The sequence below is a fragment of the Crocodylus porosus genome, unplaced genomic scaffold (genome assembly GCF_001723895.1).
Source record: "Crocodylus porosus isolate Cpor-Errol unplaced genomic scaffold, CroPor_comp1, whole genome shotgun sequence".
NCBI classification, from domain to species: Eukaryota; Metazoa; Chordata; order Crocodylia; family Crocodylidae; genus Crocodylus; species Crocodylus porosus.
The window spans coordinates 62,073,963-62,099,379 of record NW_017728909.1 but is presented as its reverse complement, the minus strand read 5'-3'; the positions used below and the strand labels follow the sequence as shown (position 1 = coordinate 62,099,379).

Here is a 25,417-nt window from a genome sequence, read left to right as displayed (position 1 = left end):
AGCTTGGCATGGCTACCATGAACAGTTCCTAATAGTGCTTATTGGACAGTTCCCTGAAGGTATTTATGGCTAAGCCAAGATTAACTAGATTGTCTCTGGACCACTAATGAAGAGAAGCAGGAATGTATTTGTTCTTGGACCAATCATTTTAAGATATTCTGTGTAGGTGTATTGCACAGGGTGGGTGGTCACATCAAAATATACACCAGAATGTGTTCTTTACAACGTTGGGAGCCTGCTCAATGTCTCTGCACTATTAGCAGACTTTAGTGCTGACCAGACAAAACAAACAGAAACTCCTGATCTTCCGCTCTTCGTGAACCATTTGTTGCTACTGCATCTATCTTCAGGCTAGCCATAAACTTGACAAACCCAAGATCACCTGTCTGCTCCTAAAAAAAACCCATCCATATGTTAAGCTTTCCATAACCGTAGGCAGATGAGGACTGCCCATCATTTCTGAATTTCAGAAGAATCCTAAATAATCATGCCAGTATTGATGAGCTCTTGTACCACAAGCTAGTATGTGATCTTTGAAATGTTCATTAAGAACGTGTCAAGTCAATAGACCATCAAGTCTACTGGGCAGAAGTACTAATGGTCCTTCTGTATGGATGGGCACGTTGGACAGTTTGCAGAAGGCACATGCAGCAGCTAAAGACACTGCACCAAAGATTCCTGCATCTCTTCTTTTGGATTAATTGGCATGAAATGTTGAGGTTTTTCAGTGTGCATGACTGCATGACCACTGAAGCATTAATAGTGAAGGCTCAGCTGCCTTAGGCTGAACATGTAGTACAGATGGATGATAGGCAAATGCCCAAGCAGCTGCTCTATAGTGAGCTAGCACTTGGGAAGAGAGGCTGTGTTGCTGTCCTAGAAAAGAATGTTAAGGTTACTCGTATAAGTGGAATCAACAACAAGTCCATATATTAGTTGACTCATAAGACTCTTTGATGGCTGATATGCACCAAGGTAAAAGTAGACATGACAATGATCTAGAAAGCTATGTAAGCTGATAACAAAAACAGAGTGCACAGAAATGCAAGATTTTTGGAGGAGTCTTAGTTGTATATTATCCTTCTTAGTCACTAAATATTATTTGTTTTTAACTAAACAGAAATATTAAATAAATAGCTAGTGTTATAATACAGGTAATGCATAACCTTTGTTTTCAGAGAATCATAGAAAGTTAGGGTTGAGAGGGACCTCACGGGGTCATCTAGTCCAACGCTGTGCTTAAAGCAGAACCATCCCCCACTAGATCATCCCAGCTAAAGCTTTGTATAGCCGGGTTTTGAAAACCTTCAAGGATGGAGCTTCCACCACCTCTCTGAGTAACCTGTTCCAGGGTTTTACTACCCTCCCTTCAAGAAAAACTTGAAAAATAATATCTCTGCGCATACTTATTACATGTTTACCAGTCATATATTACTTATAATGTCGTTAAAACAGTACATTATTAAAGACCAACAGTAAATGGGATATATTTCCAAATGTTATAGTAAACACCTGACTCTAATAATGTGGTATCAACATATGTACACATTATATAGTAAATGTCATATATATTACTCTCTCCTCCCCCACCCCTATATAAACTACATTATATTATCCTTGTTAAATAATGGGATGACTAGTTCTGTCTACAGTTATGACTTATACTGATTATATATAGTAAATGTCATAATTGTAGGCAGAATTAGTCATCCCATTATAAACAAGGGTAGTATAACTTAAGCAGTGTAGTCACTTACAGAATCTTAGAAATGTTATCATATTTCAGGCTTTTCTTTTATGATTTCTTTTTCTCTGAAGAGCCACAGATTCTGATTCTGAACTTTTGTTATGATATTTATATACTTCATTAAGCTGAAGATTTGCACAAATTAAACAAGCCGATTGACTCTTTCACATTAGCCTGTTTTTTAATATTTTTGTTTATGTATTTCTAATCACCAACCAGTTTCTTTCACAAAAAAGCAGCAGACAAGAATGAGTCATCAGCTGTGTTTTACAAAGCCCATACTACCATTTTCTAGGACCAGCATGTTTGACAATAGGATTGTAGTCCTGACTCAGATATCTCAAGAGGCTGTACTCTTCTCAAGCATCTAGATCGAAGTGCATTGTTTATTAGGAATCCAGTCAAATGTTGTAACAATGCTGCCATTGCAAACATTACCACTTTTAAACCATGCATCTAATCAGTTTGCAGCAGCATGTGTTGAATAGTAGCAAACCTCTTCCCATGTACAAAGACTTTAATTTTTCCTTCTTCCTGACTTGTGAGTGGAGATGCACTTCTCAAAACCACTTGAGTTTCTCTTGGCTATAAGTTGAAAAAGTGTCTAACGAAAGTGGCTATCTGATTCAGGTACAGCACTTGCAGACATACTTGTCTGCAGAACTTTCCAAATGTTCTGAAAAGGATCATAAAAGATACCTTCAATGAACATAGTGTCACTTACCCCTTCAAAAGCTTCAGTGTTTCATCTAGAACTTCTTTGTTTAATACACCTTCAGATGCAATTGTCACATTTCCCCATCCTGTTTTGTTGGGAAGTTTCACTGTTACCATTTTATCCCTACCGTGATTTTCTTATTGTTTCTTTTTAAAGACTGAATTTTTAATAGTGGAAATTTTGCATATTTTGTAAGTCCTTTTGTTTTTATAGCTATTTTCTAGTGTGCCCAACTTCATGAAATCATTAGGAAGCAGGTTCAAACCATGGGAATTGCACCCTGTTGAAGAAATTTGCAGATATTTGCCATCCTGATGTCCCTTGCTGCTTTCATATTGCTGACCTTGTCAATTAGCAAAGCAAATACTTTCCTATTTCCAGTCTTCTTTGCTGCTTCATGTATTTCATTATTAATAATCAGTATGGCTGTTCCCTCTGATTCTATTCCCTGGTTGAGATGCTGTTATCCTAATTTTTTATTCTTCCCTCAGTACATCTGTCCACCCTTGTGCAAGTATTGCCAGACAATGTACTTCATGGATTTTTTTGTATTGCTCCATTTAGGGTACACTTCCTTATTCTGACAGTAGAAGACATTTGCTCAAAGAACGCATGCCTTAAGAGTTTAAATCAGAAGTTTAAATACTACCAGCCAATAGCAGTTTTCAGTGACTGAAAAAGAAGAATCATAGAAAATTAGGGTTGGAAAGGACTTCAGGAGGTCATCTAGTCCAATCCCTTTCTCAAAGCAGGACCATCCCTAACTAGTTCATCCCAGACAAGATTTTGTCCAGCTGGGTCTTAAAAACCTGCAAGGATGGAGATTCTACATCCTGTCTGGGCAACCTATTCCAGTGCTTTACTACCCTCCTTGTGAGAAAGTTCCTCCTAATATCTATCCTAAACTTCCCTTGCTGCAACCTGAGACCATTGCCCCTTGTTCTGTCATCTGCCACCATGGAGAACAGTCTAGGTCCACCATCTTTGTAACCACCCTTCAGGTAGGTGACGGCTGCTATTAAATGCCTCCTTAGTCTTCTTTTCTCAAGACTAAATAAGCCCTGTTCCCTCAGCCTCTCCTCATAACTCATGTGCCCCAGCCACCTAACCATTTCTGTTGCCCTCTGCTGGACCCTCTCCAATTTGTCTACATCCTTTCTGTAGCGGGGAGAGGGCAAAACTGGACAAAATATTCCAGATGTTGCCTCACCAGGGCCAAAAACGGGAAGAATCATTTTCCTTGATCTGCTCACAATGCTCCTACTAATGCAGGCCAGTATGCTGTTAGCCTTCTTTGCAGTAAGGGCACACTGTTGCCTCACTTATTGTCCACTGTAACCCCCCAGGTTCTTTTCTGCAGAACCGCTGCTGCTGCTTAGCCATTTGGTCCCCAGCCTGTACTGATGCATGGCATTGTTCCATTCTAAGTGCAGGACTTTGCACTTCTCCTTATGGAACCTCATGAGATTTCCTTTAGTCCAATCCTCCAATTTGCTGAGGTCTCAGAATCCTAGCCTTACCCTCCAGCATATCTACTATTCCCCCAGCTGGGTGTTATTTGCAAACTTGCTGAGGGTGCTCTCCATCCCATCTTCCAGGTCCTTGCTGAAGATATTGAACAAAACCAGCTCTAGGACTGACCCCTGGGGCACTCCAGTTGATACTGGCTGCCAATTAGACATCAAGCCATTGATCAGTACCATCTAAAGCCAATAATCCAACCAGTTTTCTAGCCACCTTATAGTCCATTCATCCAGCCTGCATTTCCTTAGCTTGCTTGTGAGAATGTTTTAGGAGACTGTATCAAAAGCCTTGCTAAAGTCAAGAAAAGGTTCTTTGAGTAAATTAGATCTCTTTCATTAGACCAACTCAGACAGCTGAAAAAAATTTTCTTTGCAAACTTTCAGGTATAAATACCCTTTGTCAGGCTGAGGAAACATCTTCAGTTGGTGTGAGCTCTTCCTGGATGGAATGAATAGTAAAGAAACCAGAGGCTGGTATGCATGCAACCTGCCTAACATGTGACTCCCCAGGTACCTCTCCACTATTTATCAGCTACATTCATTCCCCCACCTTCCGCTCCCTGGTCTCCTTCCCGCTCCCCTCTCCCCCACCCCCCCAGTCTCTCACCCACTGACTTATCAATTTACATTTTCACTGACTGGCTTTCTTGCATGCATACCAGCCTCTGGCTTCTTTTCTATATGAGTTGGTCTACTAAAAGATGTCAGATTTACCCAGAGAACTTTGTCTGTCTATGTCCTTAGACCAACACAGCTATATTCTTGGTAAAGTCAAGGTGTATCATGTCCACTGTTCTTCCCACATCCACAGAGCCAGTTATCTCATCATAAAAGGCAATGAGGTTGGTCAGACATGATTTGCTTTTGATGAATCCATGCTGACTGTTACTAATCACCTTCTTCTCTAAGTGCTTTGAAATTAATTCCTTGAGGACCTGCTCTATGATTTTTTCCAAGGACTGAGGTGAGCCTGACTGGTCTGTAGTTCCCTAGATCCTCCTTCTTCCCTTTCCTAAAGATGGGCACCATATTTGCCCTTTTCCAGTCATCCAGGATGTCTCCCAATCACCATGAGTTTTCAAAGATAATGACCAGGAGCTCTGCAGTCACTTTGGCCAACTCCCTCAGCATCCTTGGGCTCATCGTGTCTGGCCCCATGGACTTGTACAAGTCAGTTTTTCTAAATAGTCCCTAACCTGTTCTTTCACCATTGATCAGAAGCATATAGCATTAATCTACTGTTTGAACATAATGATCCAACCAGTTATACAACCGCTGTAAAACTGTTTCATCTGGACTGCATGAAAATGTCAGGGGAGACTGTGTTGAAAACCTTGCTAAAGTTTATATTACATCTACTGCTCCCTATCACTGCCCATCCCCCTCCATTTAAATACTAGTTATGACATCTACCTTGTCATAGAAGGAAATCAGATTTGTTAAGTATGATGTGCTCCTGACAAACTAATTTTGCTTTTTCCTGATCACACTGTGTTACCCGCTAGATGCTTAGAAATAGATTCTATGATGATATGTTCCAGAATCTATACAGGTACTGAGGTTAAACAGTGGATTATAATTCCCTGGATCTTCTTGTTCATATTTTTACAGATGGGAAATAATCTTAAGAAAAGGACAGTACCTTTTCCAGTTTTTTAGTACTTCACCTGGCCTCCATGAGTTCTTAAAACTAATAGCCAATGGCTCTACAGTTACCTCAGACATTTCTTTAATACTTTTTTTCCATCAAGTCTCAAGTATCTCAACTTTCTCCACATCGTTCATTATTACATTCTCTTTCACATTCAGTAAAGGACCTTCTCTTTTCTTGGTCTTCCTCTGACTTCTTACATACTTATAGAATGCTTTTTGTTGCCTTTTGTGTCCCTTGCCAAACATTTTTTGATTTATGATTTGGCCTTCCTGATTTTTCTCCCTAAATGCCCATGCTTTAGTGTTAGAAACAACTTAAATAGTATGGCCAAGTTTCGACTTACTGATTTCTTTTTAAAGTTGGATAAAGCCCTTGACATCCTGCTATAGGTAGTGCAAGAGACTGCTAAACAGTTGGCCTTCCATTACTTGTAGACTCACTGGCTAGGGACAGACATTATACATACACTGACGTTAAGTGATCAGAACCTGGTTTAAACCTATAATAGAAATAGATGTTCAGTGCACATAAACCAGTTTGAAAATGGCTGAAACCCATTCGAGATAAACCTGGTTGAATGTAGTATCAGACTTAACTGATTTAGGTGAAACCGGTTTATAAAACTTCTGTCCCAGACCCCTTCCTGGTCCAAGTTAAATCAGTCTTCCAGCATCCCAGATACTTTGCAGCTTTGGGCGGGGCTATGCTCTGCTCCAACCCAGCAGGGCTCCTCCCCTCTGCTTTGGCAGAGACTGCAGGTACAGCAGCATCTGCCTGGCTTTCTCCTGCTTCCCCCCCCACCCCACCCCACCCCACTCCCTCCTCAAGCAGGGATTTCCCCCTCCCCTCTGCCTTACACAGACATCTCTCAGAATACCATATGCTGGCTATGGTTGGAGAGGGGACAAAGACAGACAGGACAGTGTTGGCTTAGGGCGTTTTTTGAGCTAATCACCGCATAGCTGGTAATGTCCCTCCATTCCTTCCTTGGAAAAAGTTGTTTAAGAAGAGCTTGAACTAATGAGAGAGGCTGTTTGGCTGATGGGCTGATAAATGCTAACAACTCCCTGTGTAACTCTCTTCTGTGTAACTCAATGCTCTGTTATCAATGGCGGTGGGGGGGAGAACCTCTTCCTAATCAGAGCACCTTGCTGGGGCCTGGCCATGCCCCCCTCCCCACCCCCAGCTCAGCATAGTGGAAGAGAAGGGCATCTAGCCTGAGCCACTGCAGGCATGTGCTTGCATTTCTTCAGTCCAGAGGGGTTGTCTGTGATGTTAGAAACTGGATTAGCCTAGCCAGGTTAGACTAACCTGCAAAGATTAATCAATTCAGACTCAGGTTTTATGAACGTCTGTCCCTAGCCACTGTCTATTAAGAGTGGATTATTAAATCCTGGAAAGGCTTTGTGGCAGACTTGAGCATGAAGAGCATGGATGAAAAATGCCAGGTTCCTCACCGGGGCTGCAAGTATAACTGGTGCCAGGATACCTGGCCCTAGTTGAGAAAGAGTAAAGCATCAAAAGCTTCCTAAAGCAATTCCAAAGCAAAAGTCTCTTAAAAGTCTGGGTATATTCAGCAGTAGTCCATTCTACTGCTAGTCTCCAAATCTGCATTACTATTTTGCAATTGGGCTATTTGTCCTTGATAAATTTTTTGTGTTTATGGAAAGGCTCCTGCAGGAGCACAAGGAAGATTGCTTACATCCATCATGCTAGAGAGTAGTTCCCTGTATGCACCCTGGCCATATCGGTTTATGTGAGAAGACCCTCCTGACTCCAGTCATCAGGAATAACTAAACTGTTCACTTGGGGACATGAACCTTTTCAACTCAAAGACAGATGAGGCCTACAGGCTGTTCACACTCCTTGGGCTTGGATACTGTAGCCCCAACAAGAAAGCAAGCCTCTTCAGGCAGCATCCCTCTGATCTGTATTATTATAACCTACAGAAGGTACAGCCAACAAATTAAAAACATTACAATACAGAGGACCTACTGCCTCTTCCTTGGCTACAGTGCACTGGACATATTTGTTTCACTTCTCACCTGAAGTCTTTGTCATGATTAAGAGTCTGGCAGAAACTTTGCAAAGTCTTTATCCTCTCTCCTACTCACATGGCAAATACCTTTCATTTTCTGGGAGAGCCTGGACCAAGATTAGCCCAAACCAGGATGCCCAGGAGATTGTCAGGAACCCCTTTTTGCCTTTCCTTTGCCTCTCTTCTCCACAAGATAATCTTTAGGAGAGGAACTCTGTCCTTATTTTGGAGCAGGGCAAAAAGTGCAAATTAAATTCAGGGGCCCAGGTTTTATTCACATTGTTTTCCCTTTCCAAAGGAAGGGGTTAGCATCTTGTTCCAAATCTTTGACACCTCAACAATATATATCCTACTCACAGGAAATAACTCACATTCTTAGTAAATACATCTCACTATTAGTACAGAGTCTTACCCTTTGATTTTTCCCGCAACACCAAGAGCATTAACCAAGCACTCAGCAGTTCCTGAAGCTCCTTTAAAGAGACAAGAGATTCAGTCCTATATATACTCTGTTGATGAGTTAATTTGGGATGTCCAGCAAGTGACCAACTCTATTTAAGTGTCACAGGTTCTTTGCCAACTGGGACCGTGCAGTCAGCAGGGAAAACCCCATACGTACTGCCATTTAAAGCATAAAGTTGCTGTGTTCCATAGAATCATGAAATCATAGGGTTAGAAAAGACCTTAGGAGTCATCTGGTCCAACTCCCTGCCTGAAAAAAGGAATGCTATGCATAAATTATCCCTATACAATGCTTATCCAATTAATTGAAAGAGATTTCACAAGTTTCCTCCAATGAAAGAGATTCCACAAGTTCCCTGGGCAGTCTGTTTCACTGCCTCGCTGTTCTAACAGTAAAAGAATTCTTGGTATCTAATCTAAATCTACTTCACTGCAGTCTGAAGCCATTGTTTCATATCCTGCCCTATGCAGCAGGGAAGAACAGTTGTCCTCCCCTGTCTTTATAGCAGCCATTCAGATATTTGAAAACTGTTATCATGTCACCTTTTCTCCATGCTAAACACACCTAGTTCTTTGCCTTCCAATTTTTTTATCCATATCCTTTTATCCTTCTCATCCATATTAGATTCCATGTCAGTGAGAGCTCATCTTCCATGAAAAAAATTGTAAAACATAGTGAACCTCATCAACCAACTTCACGTTTACCCAAAGACACTGCTAAAAGCACACCTCAGAAGTCTGAGACCTATGGTTTCATGCACCTACATGATAGTTTGCCAGACTTCACCTATAGTACATGAAGGCTGATTGAAATCTGCCTAACAGGCACCAAATGGTCAGAGTTGGTCATGCTGCCCTTGTTAAATTGATAGGAAAAAAACCCTCTTCAGGTGCACAACAAAATACCTTTCTGTACACCTGTACCTATCAGGGCTCTGATAATAGATGCCTCCAGACCATTGGAGAGACCATTTAAATCCCCTTCAGACTTTCATGAAGGTCATCTTCATAAATGTCTTGGAGGGGTGCAGGGAGAGCTGTGGGGAAACGTATGTGTGTGTGTGTCACTGCATATATGTCATTGCATGTGTGTTGCCCTTAACAGCTCAACAAAACTCATTAAGTGACCCTCCAGCCCAAATATTTGCCCACCTCAGGCTACATTCTTTGACGAATTTCTGCATACCTTTGTCCTACTTTTAGAGTCTCTGCCCTCTTAGGACCTCATCCTAGTATTAACAGGATCTCTTATTTCCTTCCCATCCCACCCTGAACCTTCTAGTATAGGGATTCTCAACCAGGGTGATGCAGCACCCTAGGGTGCGGCAAGATCCCATTAAGGGTACCATACCACCCATCCCCTGTGTAGGGGGGTAAATGCTCTCCTTCTCCATCCAGCACCCTCTACCTGCCCCAGATACTCCAACAGTGCCTACAGCTGCCTCTCTAGAGACTGCCACTGCTGTTGTCTTCTCCCAGCCTTTCCAGCCCCCAAGCTGCCCCTGTGCTGCTACTGCACTGCTAACAGCAAACGTCCCTTTACATCTTCATGTTTTGCACCTTGGCTTGTCCACTCCACACCTTCCACATTTCTGGGGCTGGCAGCCATGCCCCAGTCACTAGCATGTGAGACCCTGCAGGAGCAGCCTTAGTGGCAGGGGCTGCCCTTGCCTCCTGATATACAGACTAGGGGTGGTGAGGGGGAAAACAGTGGAAAGAGCAGGGCAGTGCAGGATAAGGTCCTGTACCACCACCATAAAGTGGCATTAGCTATATCAGTAATTCTTCACTTTTTTGGCCTCACGGTCCCTTTCTGTATCTTTTCTGAGTTTAGATCTAGCTCAGTGATTTTCAACTGTGGTACCACAGAATTCACAAAAGTTTTGGAGGGGTTCCTTGCGGCTAAAAAGGTTGAGAATGACTGATTTAGACAGTGTAATAGATTACTATCAATGAAAACTCTTTTTTAGTTGGTATTTGCAATGCTTTGAGGAACCTGTATAGCTTGTGAACTGCTTTTCAACAACAGTGTGTAGCTGTATCAAGCTGCCATCACCATATTGAATGTGGGACTTGGTTGCTTTCTCAAATACCTTTTTCCCTTGTAGGATAATTAAATATACCAGAGAAGACAGGAGAAATTTAATTTTAAACGCATTTGAATAGACCACCCAAACAAAGACAGGACAACCATCCATAGCAAACCAGTTTTTCAACTTGGAGCAGTGGATGTGACTGATCACTTGAATAGTGGGACATGGTGCTGCCAGTATGTATGAGTCTGCTGATAACAACCAGAGCTAAGTACAAACAAAAAGCCCAAGGCTGAATTGATTCAATCTTTGCAAGTTAGTCTAAGCTGATTGTATTGAATCAATAAGCAAATGAACAGACATTCACTTGTGATTCAGAAAATGCAGCCACTTGCCTGCAGTGGCTCAAGCCAGAAACTGGGGGAGGGGGCTAGAGCATGGCTGTCTGGTACATAGCCAGCATGGGTTGTGTGTTTGCTTCCTCTTCCTGCTGCCCCGAGGTCTCTGGAGTTTTCAGTCCACAATCGCAGCAGCAGGACCCTGCATGGTTGCTCATCACTTCCTCTTCCTGCTTTCAGGTGCCTCTGGGATTTATAGTACACAGGCACAACCAGCACTAAGTAAGCCAGCAGGGCAGGGCAGCTTTGTACTTGGGTGAAGGTGAGTTTAACCCCCTTCCCTGACCCCAGACCCTAGCTGGGGTTTGCCTGGTGGGGCCAGTAAGCCAGCCCTCACTGTTCCAACTAGGGAACAGAGGGGTGGGGCCAGCCCTGCTCTCTGGAGCAGACAGCATAATCCAGCCCAGGGCTGGAAAGCATGCTGGGAGACTCTGATTTAACTTAAACCATGAAGGGGTCTGGGACAGAAGTTTTATAAACCGGTTTGACCTAAAGTCTGATACTACATTCAACCAGGATTATCGTAAACTAGTTTCAGCCATTTTGAAACTGGTTTATGTGCACTGAATTTCTGTTCAGTTACAGGTATCAACCAATTTCTGATCACTTAAACTGTGTAACTTCTGTCCCTAGCCCAAGAAATTTTCAGTCAGCCTTTCCAAGTCTGACTTATTAACCCAAATTCTGCTTAATCTGCTACCACTTCACTCCTCTGTGATGTCTTTTCTGACCTTTTGGTTGCAGGTTAAAACTGTCAACCAATTACTGCTTTTTATGCATTCCAGTGGTACAACAGTCATGATGGTTGTGAAAATTCATAAGTTGTGGACCACTGAGGACTGTTGGTTGCTGACAGTGTTCTCTTATGAATCTGATAGAGACCAAAACCATTTGATGTGCTGTTTACTATTTTGTCCAGAGACAAAAGGCATTTATCAGAGCTTGAAGTAAGTTAGCATTGTATTTTAGGTTTTCTTCCTGAGTTGGCTAAAATTTTTGTTTTTAAATATGAAATTCTACCTTCCTTACATACATCTGGGATCTTAGCCTAGCATTAACAAAATCCCTACTGCTCCTTTCAGTTGCCCAGAGAAAGTCTCAAGCAACACTCATGTCTTTCTAACAGAGAAGGTTTTAAATCCTTTTCTTCAGGTACTGATTAAGCCTGTACCAGATTTCCATCCTAGAGTACTTTTTCTCTTTTCAGTTGGTTCAGAAAGAAACATTTTCCTCTTCTTTACTTGATTGTCTGAGGTTTCATAGACTTCTCTCTGAATTATCTAGTACTGGGACTACCAGAAGCAAGATCCCAGAGCCAGACAGATCATTTATCTGATCTGGTATGGAGATGTATGCATACACACAGAATTAGCAGTGATGGTGAACATTGTTCATATAGTCTATATATTATTTTGATTAAGGTAATGTTAAAATATTCATAAATAGAAAATATAAGATAAAATAATAAAAAATGTGGAAATATTGCTGAGACAGTATTTGCTGTGAATTAAAGGTAACACCATTTAGTATGAAGGACGTGTTTGCATGGTTTTTCAAGGAAATCAAGAGATTCAATTTGTACAAGATGTCGACAAATATTACTTCTGAAGTATGGATTACAGTGCTTATCTCTGTATTTATGATCTGAAAAGTCATTCATAGTTCCATCATAAAGGTCTCTTTTTCCTTTCAGAGTCATATTCTATTATGTTGAAAAATAGATCCTAGAGCACTAACAAAGAATGGCTAGCCTTTACACAGAGAAATTGTCCACATATACCCACTTACATGAGAGGAAGTTGGGAAAACAGTTTGGTGCCACATATACAATGGTGAAGATATTAGTGAAATATTGGTTCTATAACTGTAATTCATTACACTTTCTTTGATCCTGTGTTACAAATTAGGGTCACTCGTGTCAGGAGATTAAAACCTTTTGTCTCTCTTTGATATCAAATTGCTCCTTTTCATTCCCTTTTACCTTGCAGACTAGTGTTATATTCTATAGCATCTTTGCCCATTCATTCAAATTATTGCAGCAGGCATTTAATTGGTTTAGAAATAATATTATCTAGATACGCTATGGTATTGTTTTAACAACATAGTATATTAGAAATCAAAATAATATTTATAAACTCTAGGGTTAGTTGGGTGAGAGAGAAACCACAAAGAATTCCATAGTGGAAGTGTGGGGTAGCTAAATTGGATAGAAAAAGAAAAAAAAATACATACAAGTCAAAGTAATATTGTACATCAGAAAAACTACAGCAATCTACTGAAAATTAGTAGATGATAGTCATGAGTAGCTTACAGTGAGCCACGGGTACCAGCTTCCCTGAAGCACAGAAATAGGAACTTGAAGAAACTTGTAAAAGGTGTCCTCAGGGAATCTTCCATTTTTTCACTATGATACCTTTAATCCTAGAATTGTCAAACCACATGGAAAATAATAAGACTGAATAGTTCAGTCAGTTAAAAGTTAGTATTATTTCTTTTATAAAAAATATTGAGTCTTTTTCTATTTCCGAAACTGTTAGGATTTGTATAAACTTTAAAAAAGTGAAGTCAAGTATTGAACTTATATTAGCCTTTTTTTATTAATTTAAGATCATTATCTCTAAGCAGGCACCATTCAATTGGGAAAAAAAGAACTTAAAGGCAACATTTTTTTTTTTAACAGATGATTCAACGAGAAGCAGAAGTAAAGAATAAGGTAACTGCTGTGGCGTTGACAGACTCTGTTCACAATGTGTGGCATCAAGAAGCTGGCAAAACTGTTCGAGAATGGATGCGAGAGGTGAGAATGGTTTTAAGAGTTTAAGAGGGGCATACACTATTATGAATGACTCTCTGAACTTTTCTTTATCAACTGATCTCTTCCATTTGTTTAAGCTACCAGAAAGAATACTACTAAACTGTGCAGTATCCCTCCACCTGCTTCTGAAATAATTTAAATTACAAACATTTTTTAATTCCAAAGTCACCAGTCAAAACAAGTACAAAATCAACATCCTTTTCTTTTCAACTCTGCAGCAGTGCATAGACAGATATCATCATTTTAAAAAGATTATCTGATACTGGAGCAGAGATCAGGGAAGCACTCAGGACTCCTCGGGTGCCTATACATGTGCAGCAAGGCTCCTTCGACATGCTATAATTACAGTGCCTCAGATCAGATTCAGTTAATCTGGAGCATGGTAATTACTGCACTCCAGCAAACTCCAGCATCTCATGTATCAGCATCCCCATGCTGAAAAATGGTGGCAGGGCGCTTTAACTAAAGCTTGTTCAATGAGCTTTAATTAAAATACCCCCACTGCCACTTTTCAGCACAGAGACACTGATACACGAGACACTCTGTGCACTTCAATTAGAGTGGCTTTCAGAGCCGCTCTAATTAAAGTCCCCCCCAACACACACACTCCTGGAGCACATGTACAAATGCCCCTGGATTCTGTTTTTGCTTGCTTTGTGATGTTGGGCCAGTTCCATAACCTCCTTATGCCTCAGTTTACTGATCTCTAAAACTGATGTATATTTTTCTATTTCATACAGGTATTATGAGATGTAATTCTTTCTAACTTATTTAGAGATTGCCTGGTGAAAGGGTAAAGTATTTTTATTACTGCTGTACTATAGAAACTACTAGTTGATCTGAGATTAATCTGATATTGGTTTATGGCCAACAAGCACTTTCTTTCTTCAGGGGAAGTATAATGAATTGCATTCATTATTCATTTGAAGATTTAAGTATGGGATTGCTAAGATTAAAAAAGAGAGAGAATTTGTAATGTGAGATCAACTAAACTCTTGTTGTGAATCTGTTTTCCTGGTCAAATAAAGGCCATACCTGTGTCATTTGGAATGTTTTCTGTGTTTATCTAGTCCTATTTTGAAATTTAAAACAAAAAGGGTATGTTGGTAATATAGACGAAATTATCTTTTTTCTTGTTAAGAATGAGTTTTTATATGAGTTTTTATATGGATTTAGTGAAACCTTGTTTATAGACTGACTGTTCCTGACTTAACCTTACAGTTTTATAGGCCATGACTGATGGGAATAGAGAATCACCTGGGATGCAGGTTGACAGCTCTGACTTAAATGTTAAAAATATTAAGAATGGGAACCCCTGCAGGTCCTGTCAGAAAAATCCCCATTTCTTTAGGGGAACTAAAACCCTTAACATATTTGTTACATGGTTAAAATGGGCATTTTAAATCCTATAATTTGAGTCTGACAAGTCCATTTTTCTTTAAACATTTAGTCTGAATGAGACAAGTGCATTACGTTTAATTTCATTTACAGAAAGTAGATCTTAAAGAACAAGTTAAATGATTAATGGCCTAAAATGTGGATGGAGTGTCATAACTTAATTTAACATTCAAAATCTCCTATAAGAAGTACTTTTACATATGTGAAGTGTAGGTGAGTGATGTTAAGACTAACATTTCACCTGCATATCTCTTATTTTAATCAGGATTACAGCTACTGGTAGAATGAATAATAATTAAAATACACACCTGATCACTGTCTGTGTAATGCTAAATGCTGTCATTGAAAGAATGAATTGTTCAAAAAATCATTCTACACTGAAGCTATCTATCCTGTATCACTTGTGGCCTATTTATAGTACCTATAAGAGTTATGATTTTTGAATTTATTAGCAGCTGTGATGAATGATAAAACAAACCATCGATTTACATATCTTAACACTGCTTTCAAGAATACTTATTTCTTACAGGCAAGTGTCACCCTCTGTATAAAAGCTGGTTAATTGTGTGCTAATCTTCTTTATTATCTCTAGCTCTCTCATGTAGTATTCTATCAGTAGTTAATATTAATTTTACGAATTTAAAATGAATGTAATACCTAATGAAAATTCTACTTTTTTTATCATTTCTACCAACTTACATTTACCGTTTTACTTTCAGCTGTTAATTAAAATCAGGCATGCAAATTATGAAATGTATATTCATTTTAAACCTTAAAGGCTTTGTGAAACACAGAAATACTACCATTTTAACCATTTTGACTAAAAAAGATAACATTACTGGATAGTGTGTTTGTTTTCATGTTTTTTTCCACACAGTTCAATAGTTTCATTGATCTACTGTTTCTTACAAAAATCTGCCATGCTTTGTGAACTTCACTTTCTAATCTCATACAGCAACCCTTCCTTTATGTTGTTTCTGCTCTCCCTGGTCCCAGAACAGTAGGGTTGCCTTGACAAATCTATTCAAAAGCCATTCCTCGGCCTTTATTGGTGGGGACTGAAGCCTTTGAAATTTTCTTCTCGCTGCAACACAGCTGACATCTTCTTCCAGACAGAATGAATTAAGGAAATACAATAAGACACTTGATCTACCAGTCAAGGATCTTTCCACAGTGAGGACGGATTCCATGGTGCACAACTAGGGCAGCAAGCATTTAAAAATACACAATACATGCTTGTTTACCAGAATAGCAATCAACCATTTTAGCAAACATGATTGATGGGATGATTTTTTAGAAATCTGTCTGGAAATTCATTGGCTCCTTCCAGGAAAGATTGTTTTTGTTTCGTTTTGTATTTTTTTTAAGAGAAGTTAATCAGATTTTTCAAAAAGCAAAAACTCAGAAAGGGATTTATAACTTTGAAGCTACAAGGAATTTGTGGCTGTATTTCCACATACGGGCCTATAAAAACACATTGTTTGTAAGTTAATCCTTAATGCAACAGTCTTGGTCTGTTTAGACATATGTGTCCTAATAATACTTATTTAATATTTTAATAAAGAATTTTCTCTGAACCAGATACTAGTAAGGAGAAAATGTTTAAAAGTTGTAGTAATAAATTCTTTCTAATCAAATATTTAAAAATGAAAGGTAAACTTTTATATGTATTGAATATATATTCACAAAATGGGATATTTACATTTTAAAGTGTCTGTACTAGTTCAGTTTATTTGAATTGGCAGTTATTTCAATATTCATCTGCAAATTATATTGCATTCAGTTACAGATATTGCTTTGTAACTCCACAGACATTCTCTCAACAATAAGTTGCATCATCACATCCAGAAAATGATGACCTCTTAATACGAGCAAGAGGGGAGATTATTTATATCTGTCATAAATAATTATTAAATGGTTACTTAGAAATTAACTGGAATTACGCAGTAGAATATTTTAAGCTCCAGTTCATCAAAGCACTGAAACACTTAAATCCATTCCTGTTTAAAACAGCACTTAAGCACTTTTAAGTTAAAAATAGGTTTAAGCATTTTACTGAATTAGGATCTTATTGTTTTACTTACTTGTTAATGTGAAACTAAAGCACTGTTTCAGCTAAGTATATAAGCATTTGAATTAAGCATGGGCATAAACTGCTTATGTTTAGGCATGTTTAAGTACCTTGATGAATCATAGCCTAATCTGTGAAGTCTAGATTTATTCTTGCTTTAGGCTCTTGGTTCACTAGAAACTTGTCTGTCTTATATTACAGAACTGTTGCAACTGGGTGTCTAGTTCAGAACCACTAGATACATCCGTAGAATCCATGTTGCCAGACTGCCCACGTGTCTCTGCAGGTATGTGTAATTCTTTATAGTGTGAGTATACATATGTAGTTACAAGTGCCAATGACTGAGCAATTTCATTACTTAAATGTAACAATTGTATCACTTATTTTTAAAATAACATTTTGCTTTGGCCAAATAAGTCCAACAATATTTGTAGAGATGAGTGAACAAGTTAAAAGTTAAAAGGAGGGGGTTACTTGCAACATGTCACTTGTTCTGTGGTAACCTATCTCTGCCTATATTACATCACAGTAAGGTAAGTTTCCCATAGTGAAATAGGGTTAGTCAATGGGGTTTTCTTTCACCTGTCACAGGGTAAGTATGGGCATATGGTTACCATGGAGCAGCTGATGCACAGTAATTCCCCACTCTCTCTCAACTCACTATAATTTTTTGTTTGTCGGTATCCCAAGCAGCTAACTTTTAAAATTTTTTACAATTTATTTTAACTTTGTCTAGGAATGATATTCTGTTGTTTATTACTGGCTCATGTTTTAAAGGCCTTTTCTCTTTGGGTTTAATTAATTTATGAGTTGTTATAACTGGGAGCTTAAGAAAAGTAATGACATAGATTGTGAAAGCTAGGAATTTAGCCTAAATTCCTCAGCAAACACCCAGCTTGATAATAAACCAAGAGGAAAAGTAACATTGGAATGAAAAAAGATTCACTCTAAAGCTTTGATTAATATATATATAGACTATACAACAATGCAAATCATTAAAATGTAAGCCACAAATTCAGTATCTATTTTCTTCTATGTTGGTGAAGTCTTTAGTTAATTCATTATAACACCACGTAATGATTTCCAAAAAAAATAGTCTGAAATACTGTTACTGAACCATAATTTTTTAGTATCAGCTTTCCAGAAATTACAGGATTTCTGCAGAATATAAAAACAACTTATGCTACATCCAATTAAGTAACATATACTACCTATTATATTCATGTTAATGTGAAGACTGTGATGTTCTCAGATGTTACACCGCAGGAAGCAGAACTGTTCACTTTGTTAGCTGAAAGTGTAATATCTGACTATGCATTTGAAGTCATAAGCAAGTCCTGACCTTGTAATCAAAATTTAGTTAATGTCACAATATTTTGTTAGGGCTTGTATGAAGTGATTTGTATTGTATTTGAGAGTTTGTTACAGCAGTCCTCTGAACAGATTTGCATTAGAGCACAGGTAGATCTAGCTATAGGATCAGGGCCTAAAACACTGTCAGCTCTGTAAAAATGATCTTCACTGTGTTTTCATTATTGCTGTTCTGTGGTTGGAAAAATAAAAATGTTGCTTCCACTTAACTAGTTTCATAAACCAAACTTTCTGTTTTTCTAAATATAAGTTATTGAGCCTTAAAATTAAATGCTGTGTAGTAATAGTAATTTTAGCTAACTTTAAGTTTAGTTTTAATTCTCTTACCATTGTACATGTAATGCTACCATTATACATGTAGTAGAATGTTATGTACAATGTAGGAGTACATCGTAAAGAAAATTATTTGATTTTTGAGGAGTCATTTTGGTTAAGCAGATAACTAACAAGTGTTTGAATAAAAAATAGCATACACTTAAAATGCTGAAAGATTTCTAATTCAGCCTTTGTTCTGTTTCTTTATATCTATATTAATATAAAGTCTTTGATTTAAAAAATCAAATGTCAGCATATTCAGAATAAGGACTGATACTCTTTAACAGTAGTATGAGTTAAGAACCCAGCATTAATTTTAACTTCACATTATTCCAAAGGAGAAAGAGACCTTGTTGAGTATAATTTTGATGTTACAATTGGTGAAATCCTGTCTTCATTTAAGTCATTGGCAAAACTACCATTAACTTAAATGGGGCCAGGATTTCACCCAATAATTATCTGTAGGGTGTACTTAATGTTGTAAGCATTAACATTATATGAGGTTTTAGAAAACATCGTAATGATTTTGGCTAGTGAACTACCAGTTTATTCATGAGGTTTTAGAAAATATTGTAATGATTTTGGCCAGTGAACTACCAGTTTATTCTCTAGAATATAACCTGAGCTATAAATAATTTCGACGTTTTGCAACTGTTCCTAAATTCTCAGTTTCATCATATGTTTTTGTTCCTATTCACTACATTTATTCTGTTTCTTATGTAGACTTCTTAAGATTTTTTCAAAGGAAAAAAAAAGGGAGCAATCACTACTGGAAATGTATATATAAATATTAATGTTAATTTGCATCAAAACTATTCATATTGATTTATTAAATGTTACTATATGTTGGAACATTTCTATACAAGGTGATAAATTTGATTTCAGTCCTTTTCTGAAAATTGCAGTACTGAAGTAATCCACAGTAATGAATTGGCAGCATTGTCCTTTGTATTTAAATAAAGGACAGTGTTTTAACCTAATCTGTAAGAGATTTTTTGAAAAGAAATCCTTCTCTGAGAATTCACCTCTCCTTTCTGCTTAGATCACCTCTTTTTTCACTTACATCAATACTGATAAGTAAATTCCAGGTTAAGTGAACCATACCATTACCTTTTGATGAAACTTCATGTATTAGCTTTAAAACTCAGGGTCTGATTTCCAACTGCACTTGCATATCAAGATTCATGGGCAGGTTCTAATTGTTTATGAGTGGTTCTCAGTTCATCTTACGTCATAGTCTTTGGTTTGTTGAGTTAATATATCTAATTCTACTTTACAAAGGAAAATAGGAAAGAATTTGTCATCATCAAACTGAAAAAAACAAAGATGAGCATCTAGAAAGTATTTTTGCAGCATTTTTTATTAGAACATTGGTGAAATTAAAACATTTTCTATAATATTTTTATTTCTGCTCATATTTTTTTACATAGAAATAAGAACAAAGGATATATTCTTGCTGCTAAGTATTAAAGTCAGGAAAGTTAAAATGTGAGAATCAATTTATGATATTCTGCTTCTCTATTTAAATGCTCTTTCACAACCTAAAAATATGATATTGCATATGTATCCATTCCTCAGCCTTTCAAGAATGCTTTCATAAACCTAGTATTGCCCCTACCTGTAGTCGATATTATTACAGGCACTGTAAATAGTCTTTAAAACATATCACAACATACAGTCCATTTATTCCACACAGTACACATAGTCCCCAAAAGTCCCAACCACTGTATATTGACAGAGTTTCCTCAGTTTCCTGCCAGTCCTGTGGTTCTTCTAGACTGTTTGCCGAACAACCACTCTAGTCCATTTCAGTAGTCCTTCCCAGCTCTTCCCAGCAGAAACCCCTCAGTCTCTCAACCAGGAGTTCCCCACCGTTTAAGGCCTACGTGCTGACCCACCCTCAGCTGAGAAACACCTGACCTGTCTCAGGAGATCTGATCCACTTTTCTTGAAGGGAGACAACCACTATGTGACATGGGCACAAGGAAACAAACAGATACCCAATGAAGGAAATACAAAATGAGAACGGGATTTACGAAGCAGTAGGTACAGAAAAGATTTAGAATTTCTGCTGGTCAATGAAGTAGATATGAACTTGTAATTTGGTGTAGAAACCCAAAAAGACCAAACAGATTTTAGGTTTTGGAAGCTTGGAAGCAACATGTTAGGGATAAATATGATACTCATTCCCTCATCCAAGTTGTAGTGAGACCCTAGAACAGTGGTGCTTAACATTTTTAGACTCCAGTCACTCTTCATTCGATTTCAGGCACCCCTTAGAAAAGGCCAAGTCTTAGTTTTCACTGGTTTTTTTGACTATAGAAAAATAATAGCTTTTTTTCTGTTAGAAGGAACTCAGAAAGCCCACAACAGGTCAGAATGTTTTTAACGTGGTGGATTCCTATTTGCAATTTCTGGATTTATCTTGTGAATCGCATTTGCACAACTATCAGTGCAGCTGCATCCCCAGATTATTCAGAAAGTCATCCCATCAAGGTATTTGTGAGGAGGCTGAGGTAGTTGATTGTCCTCATAAAGCCCCATAATCTTATATAAACCTTAGGAATCTGCAGCTTTGGAAAACATAGCTACTACTTCTCTGAAGTCTGACCACTTTTGGTAACCACTCAGAATCTCCCTTCATTATGCATATTATGTTCAGGGACAGAGTGTTATTTCACTCTAGTGGTCAGCCTAGTGTTCAGTAGGGCTGTGTTTCATTTCAGTTTCGAATTTGGCCATTTCAGAGGACAGTGATTTGTTTTGGTGTTTCAGATCACTGTTCCGTTTCGATTCAGCCGAATCTGTTTCGGAGTTTTGACGCTGTTTCGGCACTGATTCAGAGATTTGGATCAGCTGGGGAGAGGCAGACACAGCCGGGTGGCTGCAGGTTCTCCCGCAGCTCCTCCAGCTGTGCCTGGCTCTCCCCGGATGGGAGGAGCCATGGAAGAAGCCCCCATGGCTGTCCTGCCTAGCCCCGTACCCTGCTTGGCCCCAGCTGCTCAGCACTTTAAAAAAAAAAAAAAAAGCCCCACACTCACAGGCTGCAGCAACAGTGATCAGGGCCTCTGAGGGTTCATATCAGAACCCCACCCCGTGCAGTGCAGGGCAGTGGGGATCACCCCCCACCTGACACCCACATGGCAGCTACCCACAGGTGCAGCACAGCTCAGCAGGGTACTGCATGCAGTGTGGCTGCTGGGGCTGAACGGTGCCAGGCTCTGGCTGACAGCTCTCAGACACTGCGTGGTGCCCTGCCGAGCCACGCTGCACCCACATGATGGGAGAGCTGCTGCGCGGGTATAAAGTGGGGCGGGGGTGGCAATCCCTGCTGCCCCACACTACACAGGGGCTCTGCCATGAGCCCTCAAAGGCCCTGATTGCTGCTGCTACAGCCAGTGAGTGTAAAGCTTTTTTTTCTTTCTTTTTTTAGTGCCAGGAGACTGGGGCTGGGCAGGGGATGGGGCCAGGCAGGGCAGCCATGGGGGCTTCTCTCTTTGGCTTCTCCAGCTGTGCCTGCCTCTGCCCCAGCAGGGGGATCCACAGGAGAAGTCCCCATGGCTGTCCTGCCCAGCCCCATCCCCCCACCCAGCCCCAGCCTCCCAATACTTTAAAAGGAGGGAGGGCTGTGGGACTGTGTCGAACTGTTCCTGGGGGGCGCCTCCAAAACATTCCAAAACTTCTGAAACATTTCTGAAGTGTTTTGGATGATTTCATTTTGTTTTGGAGATGTTTTGGAGCTTTCCATTTCATTTCGGATTCGGTGTTTCAGGTGGTAAAACACCTCCAAAATGAAACAGCTGCCAAAATTTAACACAGCTGTAGTGCTCAGCCTGTGGCAACATCTAGTTTAGTCTTTATAAGTGTTTTATTTACCTCAGTTAGCAGTCACTTAACTAAAGTGTGTGTGTGTGTGTGTGTGTGTGTGTACTAAAGTATATAGATACATTATATATGTGTGTGTGTGTGTGCGCGCACGCGTATACAGTAAAGTATAATATCTATACCTATATCTATATGTATATCTGTATCTATCTTTCAAGCCTTATAGATACTATACTTTAGTTCTCAATCAGTATTCTGGGTTCCTAGGTGATATTCATCTTTTTAAAATGTTCTGGTAATTCACTGGTATTATTGTTAATGATACAGGTACCATATTATGGCTTTTGGGATCCTCAGCATCAGTTCCTGAATTAATTACTTAGGATATGAGCACAGGTACATTTGGATTCATTTTAAAAGGCAAACCACACATCTGCTGTTACATTCTAACAGTTCCAGGGAAATCTGGACACACAAAGTTCTTTGGGTAAATCTGATATCTTTTATTAGGCCAACTAAAATAATTGGAAAAATTCTTCTTTGAAAGCTTTTAGGTACAAACACCGTTCTTCAGGCTGAGGAAGCACTATAATGTGCCATAAATTCAATGTCTGTATTTAGTCCATGATATTTTGTAGCCAGTAGGTTGATGACGTGAAGCTCATAGGCTTCTGCGAAATGTGTTTTCTAAATTTCCTTTGAGGATTAGTACTGGGAGATTGGAGAGAGGGTGGTTGTCTTGTGAGAAATGTACCCCCACAGATAGTTGGGTATTCTTGTCATCCATCCCCTCCCTCCCTCACCTTCAGGCAAGCCGCCTGTGGACCCATCCCACTCGCCACCTGGGCCCTGTAGCCATGTATTCCAATCCTGAGCTGGGCAGTAGCCCCACCCCCAGCCTTGCCCAGCTCCTTCCCTCCCTCCCTCGCTCCCTATGAGAGCCTCAATCCCCTTTCCCCTGCCAAACTTACCCATGGAGGGCTGCTCTCCAGGTTGCTTGGTGGCCATGTGCATGAGTGCACACATGGAGTTGTTGCCCCCTGCCTGACTAGCCTCTTCCTACTTCCTCCAGCCCCTTGTAGGCTGGAACACTGCCAACCTGCAGAGAGCTCTTTGCTAAAGTGGAAAATCCATGTATTTCTCTGTTAAAATGAAAAATCCGCATATTCTCAGTCAAAAGGAGAAATCCACATTTTTTTCCATTTTTCCATGAGAAATGGAAAACCAGGATCCCTGGGTATCATTACGGGCCACCAAACACCTCGTTGAATTGAATGGAACTGTTCACTCAGAACTATTGCTTCAGAACACTCTGGCCTCAGTGCACATTATTCACTTGTTCAAGATTTTCTTTGCAACTATAATTACTAAAAACTTCCTAAAAGCAAATTAAAGAGTCTAGAGAACAGGACAATAGTTCTAAAAAGGCACCCATATAGCATAATATCATCATAAGGCAAAGAGTGGGTACCACTATACGGCATAATATAAGCATATATAAGCATAAGGTTGTGTACCAGCTTGTCCAATCCTGGTTCCCTCCTACCAAGATTAGAATGGCCCAGTGGGATCTTTACTCCTTACTAAGTGATGGAGTAGTAGCTGTTGCCCATTCACGGTATTTAAGTAAGATTATATTTGACCATTTAATCTACTAAACACCTTGGCTTACTCACATGAATGATATCACCTGTGTCAACACAGAACTGGCACAGACATCCTTTCTGTACTACACAAGCCATATAGCTGACATCCTTTGTTGCTGTCATATTCTACACACATGCAGAACCATTTGCCTGCTTCCACTGAAGTTTGTTGCAAATCTCCTGTTGTTTTCAATGGGGCTACAATTTCACCTATCACACTTACTCTGTCCCTACACTTCTATCCCCAACTGGCTGAATTTTACCTATTTTTTCTTATAGTTCAAATCTTCATTTACATAATAAAGCCCCAAGATAGCAACAAACACCAGTGAAGTCAAATGTGCTCTGCATGAGTGTAAGAGAGTACACTCTCAGAGCTCATTACAGCATATACAACCTACAGTAGCTCCAGCCTTCCAAAATAATTAGAGGACAGACATATACATTTTCTCTGTTTTTCCTTAGCTTTAATTACAGCAGACTAGACGGACAGCTTTTAAACGTTTCAAAATCTTCCTCATAATAGAAAGGCTATAGCAATCATAAGCTACCTTAAGCTGATTAAGAAGATACCTAACTCATCCCCATAGTGCCTCTCAGTTTACCACTGCTTCTGACTTTATGCTTTTAAAAGTTTTAACACACTGAGGAAGGATAGCAGGATTTCTGTACTCAGTTCTGTGTGTTGATGCTCGTAGTTCGTGACAAGTGTTAAATATTCAGCAGCCTTAATATTTTTTTTTAAAAAGCTGTGTACATTTTACCATAAAGGAATATTAAACCAGACTGTGTATCTATTTTGCTAAAAGGTTATTTCTGTATTCAGTAGTCTTTCATGGAAATTAAAATTACAAAAATTAGTGCTCACTGTAAACCTCTTTACATTCTCTAGCTTTATGTTCTTGTATCTCTTGAAATTAAAGTTGTTTTTTTTAGTACAAACTTAAACTTTGCAATGTTTTGCCAAACTGGATATACACCTATACTTATCTGCATAATCACATTTTTAAAGTAGGTATGACATTAATGACATTAACTCATAAATGCAGGCATACTCACAATTAAGGTTGCTATTATGGCCTTATGTTACACTGGTTCCTAAATGTTTGAAGTCTTTCAGTCATATATGCCACCTTTGCTGACATATATTGTCAGGTAAGGTTTCTGGTTGAAAATATTAATGGCAGTCAAAATTGATGTGGTAAGGATGTTACTGTTTCAGTATTTCTTGAGCAGTATTTTTTGTGTGAGCAAATATATTTAATAGGAAATTGGTATGGGATTTCATAGATTTCATAGACATTAGGGCTGGAAGGGACCTCGGGAGATCATCGAGTCCAGCCCCCTGCCCAAAGGGCAGGAAGTCAGATGGGGTCATAGGATCCCAGCAAGATAAGCATCCA

General features: G+C 39.2%; 1 protein-coding gene across 4 annotated transcripts in view; it reads left to right on the top strand.

Moving 5' to 3' along the window:
• Positions 1 to 25,417, top strand: part of FAM172A (family with sequence similarity 172 member A) — a 405,744-nt gene that overhangs the window by 272,714 nt on the left and 107,613 nt on the right. For all 4 annotated transcript variants that reach the window (XM_019532373.1, XM_019532374.1, XM_019532375.1 and 1 more), the window contains 2 exons: positions 13,254 to 13,370; positions 17,059 to 17,143. In XM_019532373.1, the coding sequence (XP_019387918.1) occupies positions 13,254 to 13,370; positions 17,059 to 17,143 (202 nt within the window). The remainder of the gene's footprint in view (positions 1 to 13,253; positions 13,371 to 17,058; positions 17,144 to 25,417) is intronic.